At 41.4% G+C, this 22,010-nt stretch overlaps 1 protein-coding gene across 1 annotated transcript; it reads right to left on the reverse strand.

Annotated features, from left to right (window-relative positions):
- Nucleotides 1-205: 205 nt before the first annotated feature.
- vamp3 (vesicle-associated membrane protein 3 (cellubrevin)) lies at nucleotides 206-20,101 on the reverse strand. The gene is made up of 5 exons (XM_080215083.1): nucleotides 20,027-20,101; nucleotides 9,285-9,378; nucleotides 3,526-3,684; nucleotides 3,387-3,438; nucleotides 206-2,751 (listed from the first exon to the last, which is right to left on the reverse strand). Coding segments are annotated over exons 1-5 (327 nt in total). The 5' UTR covers nucleotides 20,029-20,101; the 3' UTR covers nucleotides 206-2,731.
- Nucleotides 20,102-22,010: the final 1,909 nt, after the last annotated feature.

The following is a 22,010-nucleotide window of genomic DNA, read 5'->3' on the forward strand; positions in this document are numbered from 1 at the left end:
TTAAAAGAGTTCATGACTTTGAACAACTTTTGTCAAATCTCTGCAATTTCCCCTGCTCCATCTAACCTTAGTCTTGGTTAGAGACTATTGCTTCAGGTAAGTTTTGATATGCAAAGTGTTAAGTTGGGGAGGAGTGGGGGCTAGTGTTAGGAAAGGAAGACAAAGTACACAGAACTACACTTGTGTACATTAATTCAAACAGGCCTTCAGGATTGTGAAACATCTTTTATTAAATCTTCCATACAATAAAATACAATTGAACAGGCCTCGCTGCAATGCTGAGCCGAACAATTACACTTTAATACAAAAGCTTAAAGTGGGGCACTAATAACCCAAAGAGGCACTTGTCTGGGTTTCCATAACTGCTGGCACTTTTAAGCCTGAGTGGCAGTAACTACAGCACAATAGGCTAAACAGCAAGTTCTGACAAAGAATCACAAAACTCAGAAGAAGTTAAATTTGCTGGCTGAAGGCATTAAGGCACCTCAAATTTAAAAAGTCATGTCAACCAATATTTATGTAATGAGATTCATTGAAAAATACTGTAAAAAGTTTTCCTTTTGGTGCTCAATTATACCAACAATACAACAGTGATGGTTAATTCAGGTTTCCATCTTCACGAAACCTGACTTGACTTATTACCTGTCAGGCACTGACTGATTTCATTATTTTTTTTTTGCATACACCACCACTCTGATCAGACCAAGTCAATTAATGCTGTTATTCAGATCTGGATGGGGGTGGGGGCACAGTAGTCAAGGCAAGTGATCAGCTCTGATTCTCCCTTTAACCCATAAAGGGAGAAGCAAAAAAAAAAAATCAATGATTGAGTGACTTTGTGCTTTAACAAAAATGCAGCAGCTGTGGTGGTCTTTTCAAAATACCAATGTGTTGATCACAATTTGCCTACAGTGCAATTAAAAAGTTACAGTGCTAGACAATTTTCAACATTCATCTAAGAGTATCACCAGCAAAAGTGAATGACAAGTGCAAGTGGGCCAGCACGACTGGTCCATTGGACTGGGAAAGAGCAACTAGCCTGTTCAGATGCTGTGAATGCTTTGGATTCAAAGCCCTATTCAGGAGTGTACAGATTTCCTTTTAAAAAGGTCCTTTGTGCAAAAGATGATCTCCTTGGGTTCATGAACACAGGCCAATTGCTGGAGATACAATTAAAAGGCTTATAATCAAGTTTTTGTTGAAAAAGTGACAAGCTAAGCCTTCAACCAATACCTAAAAAGATTATACTAAAGCAACAGCATCTGGTAAATAAACATCAAGTTACTCCCACTTTGCGCAGAGTGTTAAACCTCAAAGTAAATCTCGTCACTTGTCAAGGTTCGTATATGGTCATTAAAAGCTCAACTCCCTTTAGCAAGGCACGGATTCAAAGTGGCGACCCATATAACTTTTAAAGGCAAACAGATAAGGCACAAGGCAAGAGTCAAAATAAGCATCTTTTTGGCTTTTCTTTTGGAGTGTTCAAGAAAAGGGACAATGAGGCAACTGGCACAATGAGGACAATATTATTTTGACAAAAGAAAAATTCTATTACTGCCCAAATCCAGAAGTTTGCAATGCTCTATTACAGTTCATTCCAAGAAGTCACCCTCTGTACCTTACCTCTTCCAGCTCAAGGGGCAGGATTTGAACTATTCTACACCCATTAACCATTGGTGTTGAAGACAACCTATTTACAGTCATAAAATTTCCTTCAAGCTCATCTTGATGTAGCCTCGGGCAGGCTGAAACTGAAACAAATCGCCACAGAAGAGGCAATGGTTTGAAAACAATGTCATCCAACTGTAAAAGGGTAAACTTCAGAAAGGGAGCTACCATCAGCTTGATATAACCAATATGTTTGTACAGAAATGAAAAGGGGAAGACCATTGCAAACTTCAAATTCAGGAATCATCCTCCTCATTCAACTGAAATGGCAAAAGGAAACACCACTCTGGCAAATTAGAACATTAAAACCCTCAGATGCAAGGGGATAATATTGTACTATTGTTATTGACCAGTTGTTACACCTGGACATCCAGACAGCAAGAATTTTTGCCCCTCATCCAGAGTATTCCTTTTAAGATTTGGTGTGTGGACAGCCCACATTGCCATGCACACACCAACATTCATGATGCATTACTCAGTCTTTGCGTAGTCCTGGTGGCCAGGACTAGCAATAGCAGCCCACCAACATTTTTAAATTTGTATTCCAGCTTCATCTAAAAATCTCCAAGTAGGGTTTTAACTGCCAGGAATTTACAAAAGGCCTATTTAAAAATTAATAGGGTGAAAGGTTGTGGAGGTAGAGCAAAAAAAAATCACATCAGCTCAGCTTGATAATTACAGACAACCATTTTGATAAAGATTGATCATGATCAGGAGTTCAAATGTGTGGCAACCTCCTTAATGGAGTCACAAGGACAATCGAGCGTTTGCAGCATTTGAACTTGTCTCCTGCAGAACGTTTGGTCCCGAAAGCCATGGTGCTAATCTCAGCTGTCAAATGGTGTCCTGTTGCCTTGTTTGCCCATTACCAGTTTGGGAGATCAATGGGGGGGGGGGGTCAAATTGAAGAGTTGAATGCTTTACAACTTTACCTGAACTCTTGATTATAATCAAATCTCCCCCGATTGTTAATGTTTAAACCAATTAACTTTTAAAAGTAGATAAAGTGGGTTGAAACCGAAAATCCTCGTCTGCCTTCAACTTCCAACAAGCAAGTTAATTCTTATGAGGAGGTCTGCCAAACTGCAAAAAAAAAGGAAAAAGGCAGCTTAGTCATGAGAACGGCATACAACATTTTTATTACTTGACTACTTCAATGGTGGCAGGTTTGGGGTGTTGAATTTTGTGTATACTGAAGGAAGCAACTGGCTGCAAGAAATTTCTCAAACACCTTACCAAAATGACTATTCCTTCCGGGTTACTGCAGATATGCAAGCCTCAGATGGGATAACACTGGTCCATATGCTACAGAAGATGCTTAGCATTGTTGTAAGTTTGGATTTCAGCTAGATTTTAAGAGAAGATTCTTAGGATGTGGGTGCCAATGACAAGGTTGCCATTTATTGTCCTTCCCCCGGTAATCCAATTTGAAACAACAGAATTGCCCCCACTTCAGAGCAGTGGAGAGTCAATCACATGGTGGGCATGGAACTGAGAGTTGAGATTGTGCAAGGACTACAGGCTTCCTTCCAGCTGTTTTTTTTTAAAATGACAATCTGACATGTCACTTTTACTGAGACCATTTCTAGATTTTTAAACAGAAATCTGATTTCAGCTGGAGTTGATAAGCAGAAGCTGTTCAGAAGGGGGCGAACCAGAAAGAGACAAGTTGACAGAAGGAGAAAAGATTAAGAGCAATGACAAACTTGAATACTCACCAATTATGATGATAATGATGATCAGGATGACGGCTATTAATATTGCCCACATCTGAGAGAGAGAGAGGGGAGTTTTAGTCTCAAAAACTGGATAGATGGAACTAAAGCCAACTGTAAAACAGAAGATCTTAGACCTTACCTTGCAGTTCTTCCACCAATATTTGCGTTTTAGTTTTGCAGCACTGGTCTCAAACTGAGATGCTCCAGCTTGAAGTGCATCAGCTCGGTCATCCAACTCCGTAAGTTTCTGGTCTCGTTCAAGAACTCTGTCTACATTCACTCTCATGATATCTACGACCTAATGCCAACAAAGCAGAAGGGAATGTAAAGAAAAAAATTCTCTGTTGATTGTATAGATAACCGGAAGATTGAACACCAGAGCATCTTATCTCTCACAAAGTATCCGCAAACTTCAAACATACTGAACAAACTGTAAAGATCAAAAGAGGTTTTATTAAATGCTTCACAAGGACACTGCAAGTTAATACTTATTAATAATTGTTGTATGGCATCCCTTATTAGCAAGTGAGAACATGGGATATTAAATCTCTCCATAGATGGACACTGGCACCAGCTCCCTCACCCACTTTACTTAGTATCCAAGAGAAGTCCCAAGATAATAAAAACGAAGCACTGGATAAACTCAGGCTGGCTGGCAGCACCTGTGGACAGAAACAGTTAACCATGAGTCAGTATGACCTTTCCTGAAGTCCCAAGGTGCTTGGAAGCACAGAGATTTTAAATAGTTAAAAATGATGAGGGTTTCAAGAGGAACAGGGAGATGAAGGGGTCTGAAAAGAAGTGGAACTATGGCAAATCAATGGTAGGACAAAGGGGGATAATGCACAAGAGGTCAAGGATTCAGGAGGTGGGGAAAATCAGAGAAGGCTACAAATTGACACTGACCAAGGAATTTAACAATTAATTTGATTTTTTCCCAGACAGGAATAAGAGGATGGCGATAAAAAAGCTAGGTGTACAGAACAAGGACAGGTGAGAGATGGGGAAAATGCGACAGGCTACAGAGAGCAGGACATTGGATGGGGTGAAAAGTGGGTAGGAATGGAAAGTTGGCCATAACATTCGCAGCAACTGAAGAGGGGCCACATCCACACAGTCAATTCCACTCATTTATATTCACATCTCCACCTGCAATTAGGTTGTTGCCATGGAGATCAATTCTCAATAGTGGAAAGAAAGGTTAGCATCAGTACCTCATTTTCCTTGGCTGCCACATCAAGACCATGCTCATCATATCCCATACAAAATTCTGGATAACCCCTTTTTCAGCTGCCATTTACAGAATATGGATGATTCACTGCCTCTACCAGGTCTTATCTTTGAACTTTATCCCAGCACATTGGTTCTTCAGTTTCTGTTCCAGGTTGTGTAGGGAAATGCATTCAGCCTCAAACAGAATGGATTATGCATCTTTTTCTCCCCAATAAGAAAATGAGAATCATTTTTCTTTTATTCAGCCAACTGACAAATCACAGTTAGGCCGGCAAGAGCACAGAATCCAATTTCAGGTAACACACTTTAGGAATGATGTCAAGGCCTGAAAGAGTGCAGAAATTTAGCAGAATGATACTGGGATGCAGAATGCCAATTATATTGAAAAAAGGTTGAGAAACTGGGTTTGGCCTCCCTTGAACTGAGAAAATCAGGGGGAAAATCCAATAGATGTTCAAAATGGTAAAGCTCAAGAAAAAAACTGTTCCTAGTGGCAGGAGGGTCAGTAACTAAGGGACAAAGATTTAAGACTGTGGCATAAAAAACCTACATTCCAGATCTCACTTGCTGTGCACTGTCAGAAAGAGCAGAAGCAGACACGATAGCAATTTTCAAAAGAGAATTGGTAAACGTTTGGAGTAATTGTAGGACTAAGAGGACGAGAGAGAGATTAATTGAATAACTCTTCCAAAATAGAACCGGCACTGACAACGAGCCAAAAGGCATTCTTGTGTGTTGTATAATTGTTTAATCAGCTCCGTTGTGAAGCACACCCAAATGAAGAATAGGCCACTTTGGCCCCTCCAGCCTGCTCTACCATTTAACATCATGGCTGATCTAACAGTAAGGCCACAGGTGGAACACTGTGTGCAATTCTGGTCATCCTATTATAGAAAAGATATTAAACTAGAAAGAGTGCAGAAAAGATCTGCTAGGAAGCTACCAGGACTTGATGGATTGAATTATAAGAGGCTGAATAGGCTGGGACTTTTTTCCTCTGGAGCATCAGAGGCCGAGGGGTGACCCTATAGAAATCTATAAAATGATAAGGGGCACAGACAAGATAGATAGTCAATATGTCTTCCCAAAAGGTAGGGGAGTCTAAAATTAAAGGGAATAGATTTAAGATGAGCGGGGAGAGATACAAGTATCCAGAGGGGCACTGTTTTCACAGAGGGTGGAGAGTGTCTGGAACAAGCTGCCAAAGGCAGTAGCAGAGGTAGGTACAATTTTATCTTTTAAAAAGCATTAGATAGTTATATGGGTACGATGGGTATAGAGGGATATGGGCAAAATGCAGGCAATTGGGATTAGCTTCGGGGTTTAAAAAAGGGCAACATAGACAAGTTGGGCCGAAAGGCCTGTTTCCATGCTGTAAACCTCTGACTATGACTGATAGTAACCTCAAATGCACATCCCACCTACTTCCAACAACCCATCATCTTGGCCTTAAAAAGTACTGAAAGACTCTTTCACCACTGTTTCAGGAAGAGTCCCAAAAATGCAGGAAAAAAGTCACCCAATTTTGGGCTTAATTTTTTTTGAACAGTGACCTCTTTTCTCAAGAGGAAACTTTGCATATCCACTCTATCAAGATCTCTCAGGATCTTATGTTTCAATCAAGTCATCTCTTACTTTCTAAACTCCGGCAGATACAAGTCTAGCCTATCCACCCTTTCCTCCAAGACAATCCTTGTATTAGTCTAGTACACCGTCTGTTTCCAACACATCCTCTACATCCTTCCTTACAGGTGACCAATACTGCACTGTACTCCAAATGTTGTCTCACGAGTACCATGAAGCATAACCTCCCTATATCTGTATTCAATTGTCCTTGCAATAAATGACAGCTGGTAGTTAGAAAATCTAATTGTACTTGTATACGATTGAATCATGCGCCAAGATGCCCAGACGTACTTTGCAACGGCTCACCATTTCAGCAATAGTGCTTTTTTTTTTATTCTTCCTGCCAAGGCCAAATTTACATTTTCCCATATATCCATTTGCCCTAATGGAAAACTTCAGCATCTCATGTCAGCTGGACAATGCTTTCCAGGGTGAAAGAAGCAGCTACAAGGAACTGAAGATGGTGCCAATGAGTTTCACTGAAATTTCTATAGTTCTGAGCTGTACATGAAGGAAGGGATCAAATGAGGAAATATATTTTATTTTTCACCCAGTGAAAGCTTAGATATGATGAGATTGAATTTCATAATTTGGTCAATAGTATTGACTTCATCCCACCCACACCCTGTATGTACATCTCCCCAACCTTCCTCCACAGATATCAACCAGGACAATTCTAAACACCATACTTCAGAAGGATGCAAATGCATCAAACGGTGTAGATGAACTTTACCAGAATGCTGTCAATTAGACGTTGAAAAAAGTTAAGACAATTCTGTTTGAAAGAGTCATGGCTTAAAAGGCAAGATGTTGAAACAAGAGAAAAATTTCCCTCAATAGTTAAGTCATGATGGAATATATTGGAATAAAGGCAGTGGAAACCAATTCCATAATTAACAACTTGGAAAAGATACCAAATAGGTACTAAAAATGAGGAACAGGTTATGGACAAACAGGACTGTAGAATTATTTATGGCTACTCCTTCATAGGGCCAACAAGCATGGATGGGTTGAACTGCCTCCTATATACAAGTTACAGTAATTATGGCATCTTGATCATAATCCACCAACTTCAACACTTAGTGGGGAATGAGTTTGATTGCCTGGGCCAGTGACTCCAAGGTGCCCTGGTATCTGCAAATCACTCGACTGCTGCAGGTCAGTGGCAGAAGTTGAGTGCAGGAACACAGACATAGCTGCCCAGTTTGCCAATGCAAGATGGTGAATTTTAAATACCAGTTAGGAAGCCGCAACATTGTTTCCAAATTAAACACGGGAAATTAGAAGCTGGTGTAAAACATGAACATGGACCATTTTTGGGTCAAATGGCGTGAATGTGCTGGCTATAAATTAAACGTGCAAAGAGATTAATGCAGGTCAAGAGAAACATCAGTGAAGGGACAGTGAAAGCAGGTTAAATCAAACATATGGAGAAAAAGTGGCAGAATTATAGGCAAAGAGCAGGGGGCAAAATGATGAATTGGATAGCTCATGCAACAACATCAGTGTTAGTAAAATGGGCCAAGTGGCCTTCCTCTGAGCTGTTCATGATTTTATTGAATGGCAGAGCAGGCTCAAGGGGCCAGATGGCCTACTCCAACTCCTAGTTCTTGTGTAACCTCTTTCCCTACAATGGCTGGTAGGGGAACTGGCTGGTGGTTCCCTTCATTCATGGATAAAGGGGCATTAAATTTTCAAATCCACTTGATTTTTGGAAGATTACAACCAATGGCTTTACTATCTTTGCAAACACTTCTTTTACGACATTAGTGCACACCATCTGGTTGTGGGGCATGGCCTGCTTTGGTTTTAATAGTTTTCCCAGCACCTTTTTCCTCGAGGATGCTTCCTTCCCTTTCATCTCGGTTTTCAAATATCTTGGGAGATTTTCTAATTCTTTTACAAAGACGACAGATACAATACCTGTACAATGCCACCATTTTCTGGATTTCCATCATCAACTCCGCAGATTTTAGAAGATCCACACTAGCTTTAGCAACTCTTTTCCCATTTTAGTCTTGTTTCACTGTTCACTTCAGTTAGCTTTATGATCATTGTCACCTAGAGGCTTCTTTACCATAGATTATTGAATACCAGGTCTAGAATTGCATGCTCCCTGGTTGGCTCCAGAACATAATGCTCCAAGTTGTCCCAAATGCACTGAATTAATTTTCCAGGTTATCTTTGCCAACTGGACACATCCAATTTGGAGTAGCCTGCGATTATTGTGGCACCTATCTTACGTGTCTCATTTATTTTTCTTAATACACTCCAGGATGGAGTATAACTACCATTATGGAGCCTATAACCTACTCCCTCAAGTGACCCATTTCTGCAGATGCAGAACTCTCTCTATTGGCACTGCCAGAATTAGAGAATTTTCCTATCTTTCAAATCTCCAGCATCTACCAGCTTGTGTCATGGTGCTAGTAATGATTGCACTTAACATCTACAGCTTTTCTGGACACCTTCTGTTTCTTAACACAAGTCTCAACTGTCTTTGCCAACCCTTAGTTAATCATATTTTACATTTTCCTCCCCTCCCTAGGTGGAGGTTTATCAAATTGTTATATCTTCAACTTCTTCCAGGTCTGATAAGAGGTTGATAACATCTAATGCTACTTCTGTAGTCATTCCCAGGTGCAGGCTTGGCCTATTGAATATTTCAAATTTCCAGCTGTTGCACATTTCCCTTTTGCAACAGCCCTGTGAATTTGCTGTCAGTAAGACTGTGCACCTCCAAGATTCTATTCCTTTACCTTGTCCAAATTGCCTGCATTTTACAAGAGGAGTCCTTTACAAGAGCAGCCAGGAATATTCAGCATCAACTGCTCAGAACCACAAAAACATATAGCAACAGCAATCCTGAACATTAACTATTTCTCTTCCTACAGATCTTCATGAATTATTACCAGCATTTTGGTGTGCTTGCTGTTTACATGAGTGCATCCAACTAGACTGAGTGTATATTGTATGTGCTATTGTATAGCGACACCACACTGAATCACCACTCAGGTAGTCTGTCAAACTCTTGCTTACCTCATCCACTTGGGCCTGGGTCTGCTGTAGTTTCCTGTTGCTGCCATAGGGTGCTGATCCAACTGGTGGATTACTTGAGGAGCCTGGGGCAGACCTGAAAGAGAGCAGGACAGATCATGCCCATGGAACCGCTCTAGAAAATCTTAACAAGTGGGAAAATGTGGCTTGGAGTTAAAGCAGATTTATGAGGATAACAGGGGTGTCCATCAAGGGTGCAGTATGGTCCAAGTTGGAATATATTTACAGTCTACAAAGTGTTAGCTACTCAAAAGAAAAATAAGAATGTGGAGGTAGAATTCATGCAAGTGCAAATATTTTCACAGGTATCGCACAAAAAAAAAATCACAACACCAATATGGTGTTATAAGCCAAATGTCCCACATCTCAGATTAAGCAGTGCACTGTACAATTCCTGGCCTGTTCAACACCAGCAGTTTGTATGTGATCCAAATTTACTTCACCACCCTTGCTAAGGGATGTAATACTAACAACGGATTACCAACTGCTGTAGTTCACAAACATGAAGAGTGTAGTGCAACAATGATGTTCTACACAGCTGAATAGTTGCACACCAGGTGAGTAAGAATGGACATTTGGAAAAATGTTGGAGCAGCCAAAAATGAGGGCCAACCCCAACATATGGGGTTGAATCATAAAATCCTACAGTGCAGAAAGAGGCCCTTCAGCCCATCAAGTCTGCACTGATCACAATCCCACCCAGGCCCTACCCCCATATCCCTACATATTTTACCTGCTAATCCCTCTAACCTAAGCATCCCAGTACACTAAAGGGGCAATTTTAGCATAGCCAATCAATTTAACCCACACATCTTTGGACTGTGGGAGGAAACCAGAGCACCTGGAGGAAACCCATGCAGACATGAGGAGAATGTGCAAACTCCACACAGACCCGAGCCAGGAATCAAACCCAGGTCCCTGTGCTGAATTGCACCCAGTGCAATTCAATCTTCTGCCACCAGAGGGAGATCTGATCTGTATAATAATTGTAGGCATGATGTGGGTATTGTAATTGTAATAGTAATAATTGTAGGAGCAACATTTCCCTATATTCCAATTGGAAATATACACTGGCATGGTGACAATTAGATTCCAGGTTTCAGTTAGAACCTCCCCTTTTAGTCTTGTACTATGACCCACCCAACTATTGTTATACTAAAGCCAACAGCACAGAAAAATCAACTGACCAAGATCACAGATCCCATCCTAGCCTCTAGATCAAGCGCACAGCTCTGAATTTCTCAAGGTATAGACACTATTACCTAGACTGGGGCAGAAGATCAGAGGGGGGGAGCATAGGAATGAAAGATACACAACTCTGCCAGGTTACTAATCCCCAGCACTTTGAATAAACAGTACCTGTGGTACAAATGGTGAGAATAAAAAGGATGTGTGATGAGGATCGCTCAAGACTTCAATGGTGGGAAACCTGGAACCCTAACAGCACTATTAGAGAACCTATACCACACGGATGCAACAATTTGCCATCTTCAAGGGCAATTAAATGCTGGCCTGGCCGTCAACACATGTCCCATGAAAGACTTTCCAAAAACAGCTAAAGTCTGCAGAGCAGTGATTAAAAACAACCCTCTGACTCAGTACTAGCCATTGCGTTACAGTAGGCACTATCCGTTGAATTGAAAAACAGTTACTCAAACTCCACTGTGTATACCTGAAAATGTGAAAAACAAACGCTGGAAAAACTGAGTCTGGCAGCATTTGCACAGATAGAAAGAGTTAATATCAAGTCAGTATGACCGAATGCGAACCACAGTCATTAACCCTGAGGAAGATACTAAGCGAGTGGCTCAGTCGGATAGCAGAACCAGGGTCAGTGCTCTCCAAAAGCAAAGTTAGGAGTCCCTTTTTTGCAGGGGGTGTTTGGAAAAGAAATTGGAGAACTGAGTTCACGGTGTAAAATTTTTAAACTGCCAGAAGTTACTGAAAGTAAGTATCAACTACACAACATAAGAATGTGAATGAAGATTTGTTGGGTCAATGCTTTATGAGCACGAACTCACTTAAAAGTACTGTGGTGTCTTGCTGTTCATTCTATTTCTACTACATGGTTCGATGGGATTGCTGGTCACCAAGCCTACCATGCATCATCAAGCGTGTTCTGGCATTGAACATTAACTATTTTTAAGATGCCTTAAAGATAGTTGCCAAAAGATCACCTGATCTTTCACACCTTCAAAGCAGTCAAAGGCCCCAAGTGGGTTACAAGGATATACAGACAGTGAAAATTCATTTTCCATAAAAGGTAACCAGAAACTTCTTGAAAGTGCTATTCTAACCTCCAGGGAAGCTACTGTCTCCATCTTCAAGACCCGAGAGAAGCAAAGCATTCGAGTTAATGGCCGAGACATTTAAAAGGTTAATTACTTCGGCTGGATAGGACTATGCCCTGTCCCCCATTCCTTCCTCCCCAGACCTGAGCTGACCCAACAGCTAATTCAACAGTTCGGGGACAGCAGGAAGTGTGTTTTTGTAATGCATAATGGAGGCTGTACGAAGCTATTTGCAGTAAAAAGTCTGACAACACCAGGTTTTAGTCCAACCAATTTATTTGATAGTAAACACACAAGCTTTTGGGTTAGTCCCTTCGTCAGGTGAATGGAGAGTTCTGGCCTCAGACAGAGCATATAAAGCACAGACTGTTCACAGATTACTGATTAGAATGCGAATCTTTACACCAAACCTGCTGTTCAAGTCTTGAAGTGGCCGACAATGTGAGTGGAAGGAGCACTGATCAGAAGCTATTTGCACAGCAGTACACAACTTGCAGCTGAAAGAGCCGCAAGACACATCCAAGAGCTGGGGTTCCCAGCCACTGGAAGTTACATTTCAAAAGGCATCCAGAAAAAAATTAGCTGAAGAGTGTCGGTACCTGTAGTTTAAAAGAAAGGAGCTCTTGATCTCAGCTCTATCAATCAAGTCCATTTTAAGAGGAAAGCTCAGACTCAAGTTCAGCCATCACAGCTGTTAAATCAACCTCTTCACTTTGGAGAGCAGGAATTCAAGCAATGGGCTGGCATCAAAATAGTTTTTTTTAAAAAAAAACCCTTTTATAAGTCAAGGGTTATTACTAAGAAATAACTTATCTGGTTGAATAAAATTTGATTGCTGGGCTATTTTTAAATGGAATCATTCACTAGTGGGCACTTGGTGACACAGTGGTTAGCACTGCTGCCTCAGTGCTACGAACCTAGGTTTGATTCCAATCTTGGGTGACTGTGTGGAGTTTGCATATGCTCCGTGTCTGCGCATATTTCCTCCCAGTCAAAATGTGCTAGTGGATTGGCCATGGCAAATTGCCCCATGGTTCCCAAAAGGTTAGGGGGATTAATATGTGGAGTTACAGGGACAGGGCATGGGGTGGGCCAGAGTAAGCTGTTGGAGAGTCAGCGCAGGTTCAAATTGTCCAAATGGCTTCCTTCTGCACTGAAGGGATTCTAAAAAAGGGAGCTATATACACAAATTCCTACTCATGGACCACTAAGTGCCCTGTTAGGTGGTTAAAACAACATTAGTGACTTCCCTTACTGAATTTAGTGTGACAGTTGTGGCCCGTAGGTTTACTGCATAGAATTCAAACTAGCACAGCACCCAAACACATCATGCTATTAATAGCACTTATTGCAAGGTCTGAACTCTTCATACAACACAAAAACAACTGGGAAATAGAACCACATCTCCTGTGTGTACTTCCTGCTGCGATCAGCTAATTGCATACTGTTGCTCAGGGCGGTGGGGTTGGAAGGGAAGGGAAAAATTGCTGACTGAAGGAGTTAGTGGGAAAACAGCACAAGGTTATTTTTAACAAGAGCCAATCTTGTACAGAAAGGCTTCCATCACTTGCCCTTTAAGAAGTGACCAATTACAAAATTGTCAATAATCTTTTGTTTAAGCAGTGATTGCCAATGAGGTCACTAGGAGGTGGTTATGAAAGACTTACTGACGCATCCACAGAAGAAAACTAAATCACTTGATAATAATTATAACCTAAGGACAATGAAGCTCCTTATCTGCATTTGGCGATGACGCTTTTGGAGCCAGTCTCTCTCATCTCCTCTGCTCCCATTACCAGCTGCGTGGCATAGGCCAGAGACTAGTCTACACAAAACAGATGTGAAATCTTTGTATCAGTTTACTGTGAAACGTCCCCAATGTCCAGGCTCCCAAGTGAGAGCCTGTGTAAAATATATTTAATTGGGTGTTTTGATAACCACAGAAAATTTCCAATTCCCATTTATTATTTCATTAGTAAGACTTAGCATTTATCATCCAAGCCCAATTACCATTAAGGTGGTATTGGTGAGTTGTCATCTTGAACAGTTGCAGTCTGAACCTCTGAAAGTGCCAAGTACCATTAGGTGAGGGAGAGCCAGGAGTTTTGACCCAGTGGCACAGTAATGGCTGATATACACCTCAGATTGGTGAGACACAAGGCACAATGTTGAATAGCAAAACATTGAGCTTAATTGCTCCAGTTAGCTTGCACGTGTACATTCGAGTCTCACCATCAGGACATATTCATAATGTTAAACTGATGCAAAGAACTGACATTGCTTTAGGGTATCCCAGGATTGAGAAAGGTCTTTTTCTTTATTGAATGCATCTTGCAAGTGCACACCAAAGGCCATTTAGCTATTGAAATGTCAAACAGCAGATCCAAAAATCATCTCACCATTGAGATCATCGCAGGAGATCTCAACACCCAATGTTTATCATTCCAGCATCTGCAGCAATTTTTAAACCACTGCCAAAAGCAAAGCAAGTTTGCTGTAGTGTCTTTGGAACAAGACAGGGAGGGGTGCTTTATTCCTAAATGCCACACACTATTTGAATTATAGAATCTTGGGTGAATTTAAAAAAGCTTTGCAAGCCACAGTAAATGAATACATACATATTTGTTAGCCCAGTTTACATTGGTGTAAGACTGAGCACTTCATGTTTAAGAGTTCCAAAGCAAAGTTTGCTATCCTGACATGCACCAAGTCCCATTCCCAAGAACGGAGGTGAGGAGAAATTTCTTCACCCAGAGGTGGTGAATGTGTGGAATTCAATACCATAGGAAGTAGTGAGGCTAAAACATCATCTGGTTTCAAGAGGAAATTAGATACAGCTCTTGGGACTAAGGGGAGATGGGAGGAAGGGAGGTTCAGGATATGGAATATGCTCGGCCATAATCAAAAATGACAGGACAGGCTTAGAAGGCCAAATGGCTTACTCCTGCTTCTAGTTTACGTTTCTATAACCTACAAATTTTCATCTTAGTTTTCAAAACCATTTGTTGCCTCACTCCTACCAACCCCACAACGTTCTGATGAACTCAGCACTCCTTGAATTGTTGTATCAATGGTATCCATGCCCAGACTCATGTGCTGGAATTCCCTCCAAGATAAGCTTAGAAAAAAATCTTTGGCCATCTGTTGCCAAGATCTTATGCATTTGATAGATGGAAGATTGAGTCTGCTCCAAGGTGCAGAGATTTCTTCCCTACCCCAACAATACCAATAAGTTTTATTCAGTCCTTTAGAACTTTCCAATGGTCTATCTTGTGGTGCAGAATAAAGCAGCTAGAAACTTCCATAAACTGAAAACATTAAACCAAGTTTGTGGCATCCCTTTTTCGGTTATCTTTTGATGCACGGGACTTAAGATTCCAGCAGCCCTTGTAACATAAAAAGGATGAAGCATTTTCATAAACTCAATGGCTCATTTAGGAAGTAGGGAAACTCGAGCACAGATCTAGGTTGATGTTTCACAGCAGTCATGCAGCATTGCCACAGGTGCAGGTTTTCAGATGAAGTTAAATTGAGGCCTTGTCCACTCTCTCACAACAACACCAATATTATTTGGAAAGCAAAGCAGGGGTGCTCTCCTGGGTGTCCTGGCCTATAAATTATTCCTCAACCAATAATTATCTGGGGGACTTTGCTGCATTACCACATGGACCAAACAGACTTTGGCTGCAAGCAACTTTATAAACATTGCCTTTAACCATAGTAAAACTTCAGGGAATGTTTATAAAATTTGACAACCAATCCACAAAAGGAATTACTACAGCAGGCAAAGAGTTTAGTTGCAGGGAGAATCATAAGAGAAGGAAAGCAAACAAGGGCAATATGGTTTAGGGAAGGAATTTTAGAGCTCAAAGGGAACAGCATGGCCAAAAATGCAGATATTACAGAAGGTTGCAAAAGCTGAATAGTTAGCCTCAGCTGCCTTGCTGTGTGCAAAGATATGCTGGCCTAACAGTTGCAGTCTGAGCTCCTTCCTGCATAAAGTTCCAAGGATTATGCATGGCTGGATAATTTGTCAAGACAGTGAGAAAAATCAGCCCCACTTGAACCATACCTTAATGCAAAGTGTGGCAAACAGACACCCTGCAGCCTATAATAGTTTGGACTGTATTGAAGCCAAGACATTGTGGAAGACAATGACACCAGGTGCACTTCAAAGCACTGCTAAAAAAATCCAATCACTAATAGGTCTCAGTGCCAGGGACCCAGGTTCGATTCCAGCTGAGGTGACTGGAGTTTGCATGTTCTCCCAGTGTCTGATTTCCTCCAACAGTCCAAGATGTGCAGTTTAGGAGGATTGGCCATGGTAAGTGGACCTGGGTAGGATGCTCTTTTGGAGAGTTGGTGCATACGAGATTGGCCGAGCAGCCTCCTGCACTGTAGGGATTCTGTGGGTGCACATTCACATTAAAGTAACATTGGTAGCCTCAACGTTCAGGAACTCCTGCAACCATTAAGAGGAAGATCTGTATCTCCAAGTTTATTCATCTGGAGCCAACAATGCTGGATCCATGCTAGCAATTGCATTATGCAGCGAAGGCTACAAGTGAACCATGAAGCAATCTCATCAGGGAAGAGTAATTTTCAAAGCTGTAAGTCATCCTCAAAGATTATGAAGGGTAATGCATTTAAAATAAGTTGCACAAGTGGTGTATTGAAATTGCACGCAGTTTGAAGTGGTCAATGATATCCCACCCCGCGGAAAGTAAAGCAGATTCTTATGGACAGCAAAGTAAGTCACTAAGTTTACGCACGCCTAGAAACTTTACCTTTCCAGGCTACGTTAAATCCTTGCCTTACACTTACTCAAAGGGCAAACTACCAAACCTCGTCTGTATGTACAAGACAATGGGTCCACACTCCGGCTTCAGTCAACCAGGGCTTTGGAAGATACATGCCAGTGAAAGAATGACTTGCATTTACTTAGCAGCTTCTACAAATTCCCCAAGTAGCAGCAGACGAGCATAACACAAACTCCGACATAGGCACAGAACACAATGACCCAAAACTTTAAAGTAGTATGGAACCTGAAGACATGACAATCAACGGTGCAACAATTAAAATTGAAATCAGGAGGATCACAGATAGATATAAGGTCACGGAGAACATGCAAGATATGGAGGAATTTGAAATCACGAGAAGGTCCCCCACCCTCTCCCAAATCAAGGCAGTCAATAAACCAGCTGAAACATTGGCAAAAAAGCAAACACTGCAGTGACAGAGGTCAGTGTGCAATCATTCTCCCAGAATCTGCATGTAATGTATACTTGCTTTATCTTAGCCAAAACAGCACAGGTACATGGATTTTGAGATACAAAGCAAATAGCGAAGTCCCATGAAATGCAGACAGTTAAGATTCAAGACATGATTGCACCCCCCCTCTCATTAAAAGTCTGCACATAAACCACAGCCACTTGTGAGTGAGTGCAAATGGTACCTGTGGAGAGATGCCTAAGTGGCAATTTCTGAACTCTGGGAGGAAAATAACTAATGTAGTTCCACCAGCATTTGAAGTCACAAACAAGTTAATGCTTTAGTGACAGCTCAGTTTGTCAATTTGGATTTTATCCTTTTAAATAGGATGCATCTGCAAAAGGAATGATGTTCGCTAACACCAGAGGCAGCATAGTGGTTAGCACTACAGCCTCACAGCACCAGGGACCCAGGTTGGGTCACTGCCTGCGCCAAGTTTCCACGTTCCATCTCTGCATGGGTTTCCTCCATGTGCTCCGATTTCCTCCCACAGTCCAAAAGACGTACTGGTTAGATGCACTGGCCATGCTAAACTCTCCCTCAGGTGTACCTAAACAGGTACTGGAGTTTGTGTCAGAGGCAAGCTTACCTCAACAGTGCAACTAAATTACTGTGAAAATCCCTTTGTCATCACATTGGGAATCTCAAACTTGGAGCGCGGCTCCTTCAGCAGGTGAGTCATTCACCTGATGAAGGGGCAGCATTCCAAAAGCTTTGATTCCAAATAAACCTGTTGGACTTTAACCTGGCATTGAGAGACTTCTTACTGTGCTCATTCAACAGCGCTGTCTATGCCCTGATTTTAAGGTCCTCATCCTTGCTTTCAGATCTTTCCACAGCCTCACCCCTCCTTCTAACCACCTCCAGCCTGAGATCACTGCACATTCTGGTCTTTTGTGCATTCCACCCCATTTGTCGCACTGGTCGGTGGCTATGTCTGCAGATGTTCAGTCCCTATTTCTGAAATTCATTCCATAAACTCAACTGCTTATTTTCACCTCTCCTGCTTCAAAATGCTTCTTAAAAACTTAACTTCTGATCAGTCATCCTGTCTCCCAGCCCCATTCTTAATATCCCACGTGGCTTAATTTTGTCTGATAACACTCCTGTCAAGCACTTGGCTGTTTCACTATACTAAGGCACGATACAAATGCAAGTTGTTGCTATGTTAATTTTGAGTGATCAGAACACTAGTAACAGTTCACTGAATAAGCTAGAACACTGGGCTGCTTTCACAGCAAGCCATGTCCTAGTGACAAGTCTGGATGCCTCAACATGGCTGATAGCAAAAATTCATTCTTATGTTACTGTCACTTCATAGTTTTCCCTGGATACAAGGAAAAAAAGTTTACACTTTTCCAAACTTACCATGAAGTTTGCTAATCTTTTGATCAAGAAAAGTGTTGATTAAGAGAACACTGCTCTTCCATCCTCACCTGCCCCCATTCTTATTCTGTAAAACTCTGCAACTTATTCCAAACTTAGGTCACAGCAGATTTTCAGTCACCAAAACTAAATGCTGGTTTAGCACAAGTCCATACACATCCCAAACAAGTGCAGCTACCCAAGAACCAGGTCAATGACTAATCATTGCCAACTTTGATCCAAATAGGTTCACATTCCAGGAAACCATGTAGTTTGGAGTGGAGTTTAGTTGCAACAGGCATCTAATGATACTTAAAAGCACAATTCATATTCAGAACAAGTTCTTAAAAAGTTCAGAGATCCTGGGCTCAAATGGAGGATGCCAGTTGCTTCTCAAGTACTGCAATTTGGCACAAATTCAAAAGACAGTGAAAAAAAGAGTGGCTTGCATTAGTTATTATTTACATACTTTACAGCAGAGGGTTCAAGAGTTAACAGCAACCAATGATACATTAACAATTTTTCCCCTAACATTGAGCAATGGAGTTCATTAACATATTCCTGTTGTATTTCAATGGCAACATATTCAAACCAATGAAGGAATACAGTACTAATTTGAAGACATTCAGATTCCAAAGCATAACTCAATTTGATTAAAAATTATGCAAATCTAACAGTCTGCATCACATTTTGCACTTGAATGTATACCCACCACAAGCCTCACTTCATCTTCCCCAAACTTCAGCAACTTCAAGTCCTCAAGTACAAAAGAGGGGCCAACATAAATTATATTTTCTTTTAGCATATAGATTTTACTTCTGCAGTTACAGAGAGCAATGAGACCACGGTTAAATAGCAGGTCAGAATAGGGTTTTCCAGACATGTTTCAACAAGGGGATATCCTTCACATAGTTTAAGGGTCACTGCAACAGCTGCATAAAACTCCCTACTTACTTTGCCCCACCAACATTGATCATGAACCTCAAGTTCCTTAAAACCTCCTAAATTCCCACCTCAAGAGACTTTCCACAGGATTCAACACAAGCATTTGCAACACCCCATTCGTTTTCCTTCCATGCTCAGATTTTATTCAGCCAAATTTAAGCCGAGACTAATCATGCTAGTTTGACTTAACTCTGCATACATCCACTCATAGGCGCAATTAAACAGCTACCAAATGCTGTATCTTCTGCAAATGCAAAGCTTTTTTTGGACCAAAAGTTAGCAACAAGTTATAATTCACAAATCTAAAAGCTACACATCAACTTAAGTTTTATAAAATAAGATTCAATGGCGAAATATTTACTGCAATTCCAGGAATGAGACCCGAACAAAATTCTTTAACCGCAGACATGAGTTAAAATGTTAAAAAGGAAGCAGATATGCTTTTAAAATTGGTCGAGGACCAAATTACAAAGCAACAGATTGCTTCCTTCCCTGAAACGAAATGTCAAAAAGATTTGATAACAGTTTAAAAGTAACTTTAGCACTTTGAAAACTAGTTTGAGATTTGGAACTGGTGGTGAATTTTAACATTGGGAGGAAATAAGAGACTGAAATGAAGCTTCGTTAAAAGTTCCTGGGTTGTACAGCTGAAGCTTACGGCCTTCCCTCTTAACAAAAGCCTGCGGCCTCGCCTAGGAGCCGGGGTGGGTGCACGGCCTCTCGGCCGGGCAGGACACAGAAGCGGGGGACCGGTCAAAAAAAAAAGTAATGAAAAGAAGCGGAAAAAGCCGATTAGCGGGAAGGGGGGACGGTAAAGAAGCAAAAGCTGAGGTAAAGTCGGTACAGACTTACATGTTTCCCACAATAAAGCGTCGATCGGAGTGCTGAGGGAGTTCGCCCTGCCCGTTGGGTGTTGTCAGCAGCTTAGAAACGTCACTACTGCCCAACCCCCCACCGCCTTGTGTCAACAGCAATTAAAAACCCTCCTCCCCAAACCTCAATCCCTCACCTTCCCCACCTCCCCAATGAGGGCAACACCCTGGATCAACTTTAATTGGATGTTCCTAATTATCAAGCCTGCAAGGAGACCTTCTCTTTTTGGGCAGCAGGACAACCTGCATTCACTTTGCACCTTCCCCCAAGGCCCACTGACCAAACAAAATTTGACGCCAACATAAAGAAGTATTAGGAGGAGCAGTGGCCCAAAGAGGTAGGTTTTAAGAAGTGTGTTAAAGGAATTAGTAAGATATGTAGTAGTTAGCACTGCTGCCTCACAGCACCCAGGTTCAGTTCTAGCCTCAGGTGACTTTCTGTGCAGTAGCTGCACGTTCTCCCCATGTCTGTGTGGGTTTCCTGCAGGTACTCTGGTTTCCTCCCACAGTTGGAAAGATGCGCTGGTTAGGTGCATTGGCTAAATTCTCCCTCACCCAAACAGGTGCCGGATTGTGGCGACTAGAGGATTTTCACAGTAACTTAATTGCAGTGTTAGTGTAAGCCTACTTGTGACGCTAATAAATAAACCTTAAAACTTTAAAAATTCAAAATCTTGTTTTAATGGGATAATGTTTTGTACTTTCTCTCTTTTGAGCTTTGCTTTGACAACCAGAATGCTGATTTTAATAGGGCAGCATTAAAACATATTCTGGTCACAAAATTTTAGTTTATCTATTAGTGTCACAAGTAGGCTTCCATTAATACTGCAATGAAGTTACTGTGAAAATCCACCAGTCGCCACACACCAGCACTTGTTTGGGTACACGGAAGAAGAATTTACCATAGCCGATGTACCTCACCATGACCTCTTCAGACTGTTGGAGGAAATCGGAGCACACGGAGGAAATACAGACACTGGGAGAATGAGATAGTGACCCAAAACGGGAATTGAATCTGGGTCCTAGCACCGAGAGACAATAGTGCTAACCATTGTGCCACCATAAAGTATTGGGAGAACCATTGACCAAAAGCTTGGTAAAAGAGGTAGGTTTTAAGAACTGTGTTAAAAGTAGAAAGCAAATTAGTGAGATGAAAATTCAACATTTTGTTTTAATGGGATAATGTTTTGTACTCTCTCTCCTTTTGAGCTTTGCTTTATCAACCAGAATGCTGATTTTAAAAGGGCAGTATTAAAACTTAATAACCTCTGGTCACAAAGTCATAAAGATAATAACAGCCTTTCCTTTACCTTTTGGGAAAGCTGAGGAAATCAGCCTGGTCTGTTTCCAGAAGCAACAAACACCACATACTAAACTCACATTTTATTGCACCTTTTAAATTAGATTGATTTTGATGTATATGTTAACAGAGGGAATTCCAAAGATTCTGGCAGCTAAAGGCTCAGAATCCAATGGTGGAGTGATTAAAATTGAGGAACGCAGAAAACTGGGAGGTTTGTAAGGGTGGAGGAGGTTACAAAGGTAGTGATGAGTGGGGCCATGGAAATCAAGGATGAGAACTTTAAAATTGACACATTGCTTAACTGGGAGCTGCTGCAAGTTAGTGAACCCAATGACCTGGTCAAATGGGGCATGGTGCGAGTGAGGCCACAGACAGCTGAGTTTTGGATGGGCTCAAGTTCACTGAGAGTAGACCATGGGAGAGTGGCCAGAAATGCATCGGCATTGTGAATTCTCAAGGGAAAAAAAGTGAAGGTTTCAGTAGCAGATAAACTGAGGTGGAGTGGAGTCAGGCAAAGTTACAGACAGTCTTACTGAAGATATGGAAGTGTGGTCAGAAGCCCGATTTGGGTCAGATATGACACTAAGGTTGTTAATAGTCTCATTTATCTTCAGATAGTTGCCAGTGAAAAGGATAGAAACTAGAAGCAGGAGTAGGCCGT

This window comes from Carcharhinus amblyrhynchos, chromosome 30 (genome assembly GCF_965287045.1).
Source record: "Carcharhinus amblyrhynchos chromosome 30, sCarAmb.v2.hapA, whole genome shotgun sequence".
Taxonomy (NCBI): domain Eukaryota; kingdom Metazoa; phylum Chordata; class Chondrichthyes; order Carcharhiniformes; family Carcharhinidae; genus Carcharhinus; species Carcharhinus amblyrhynchos.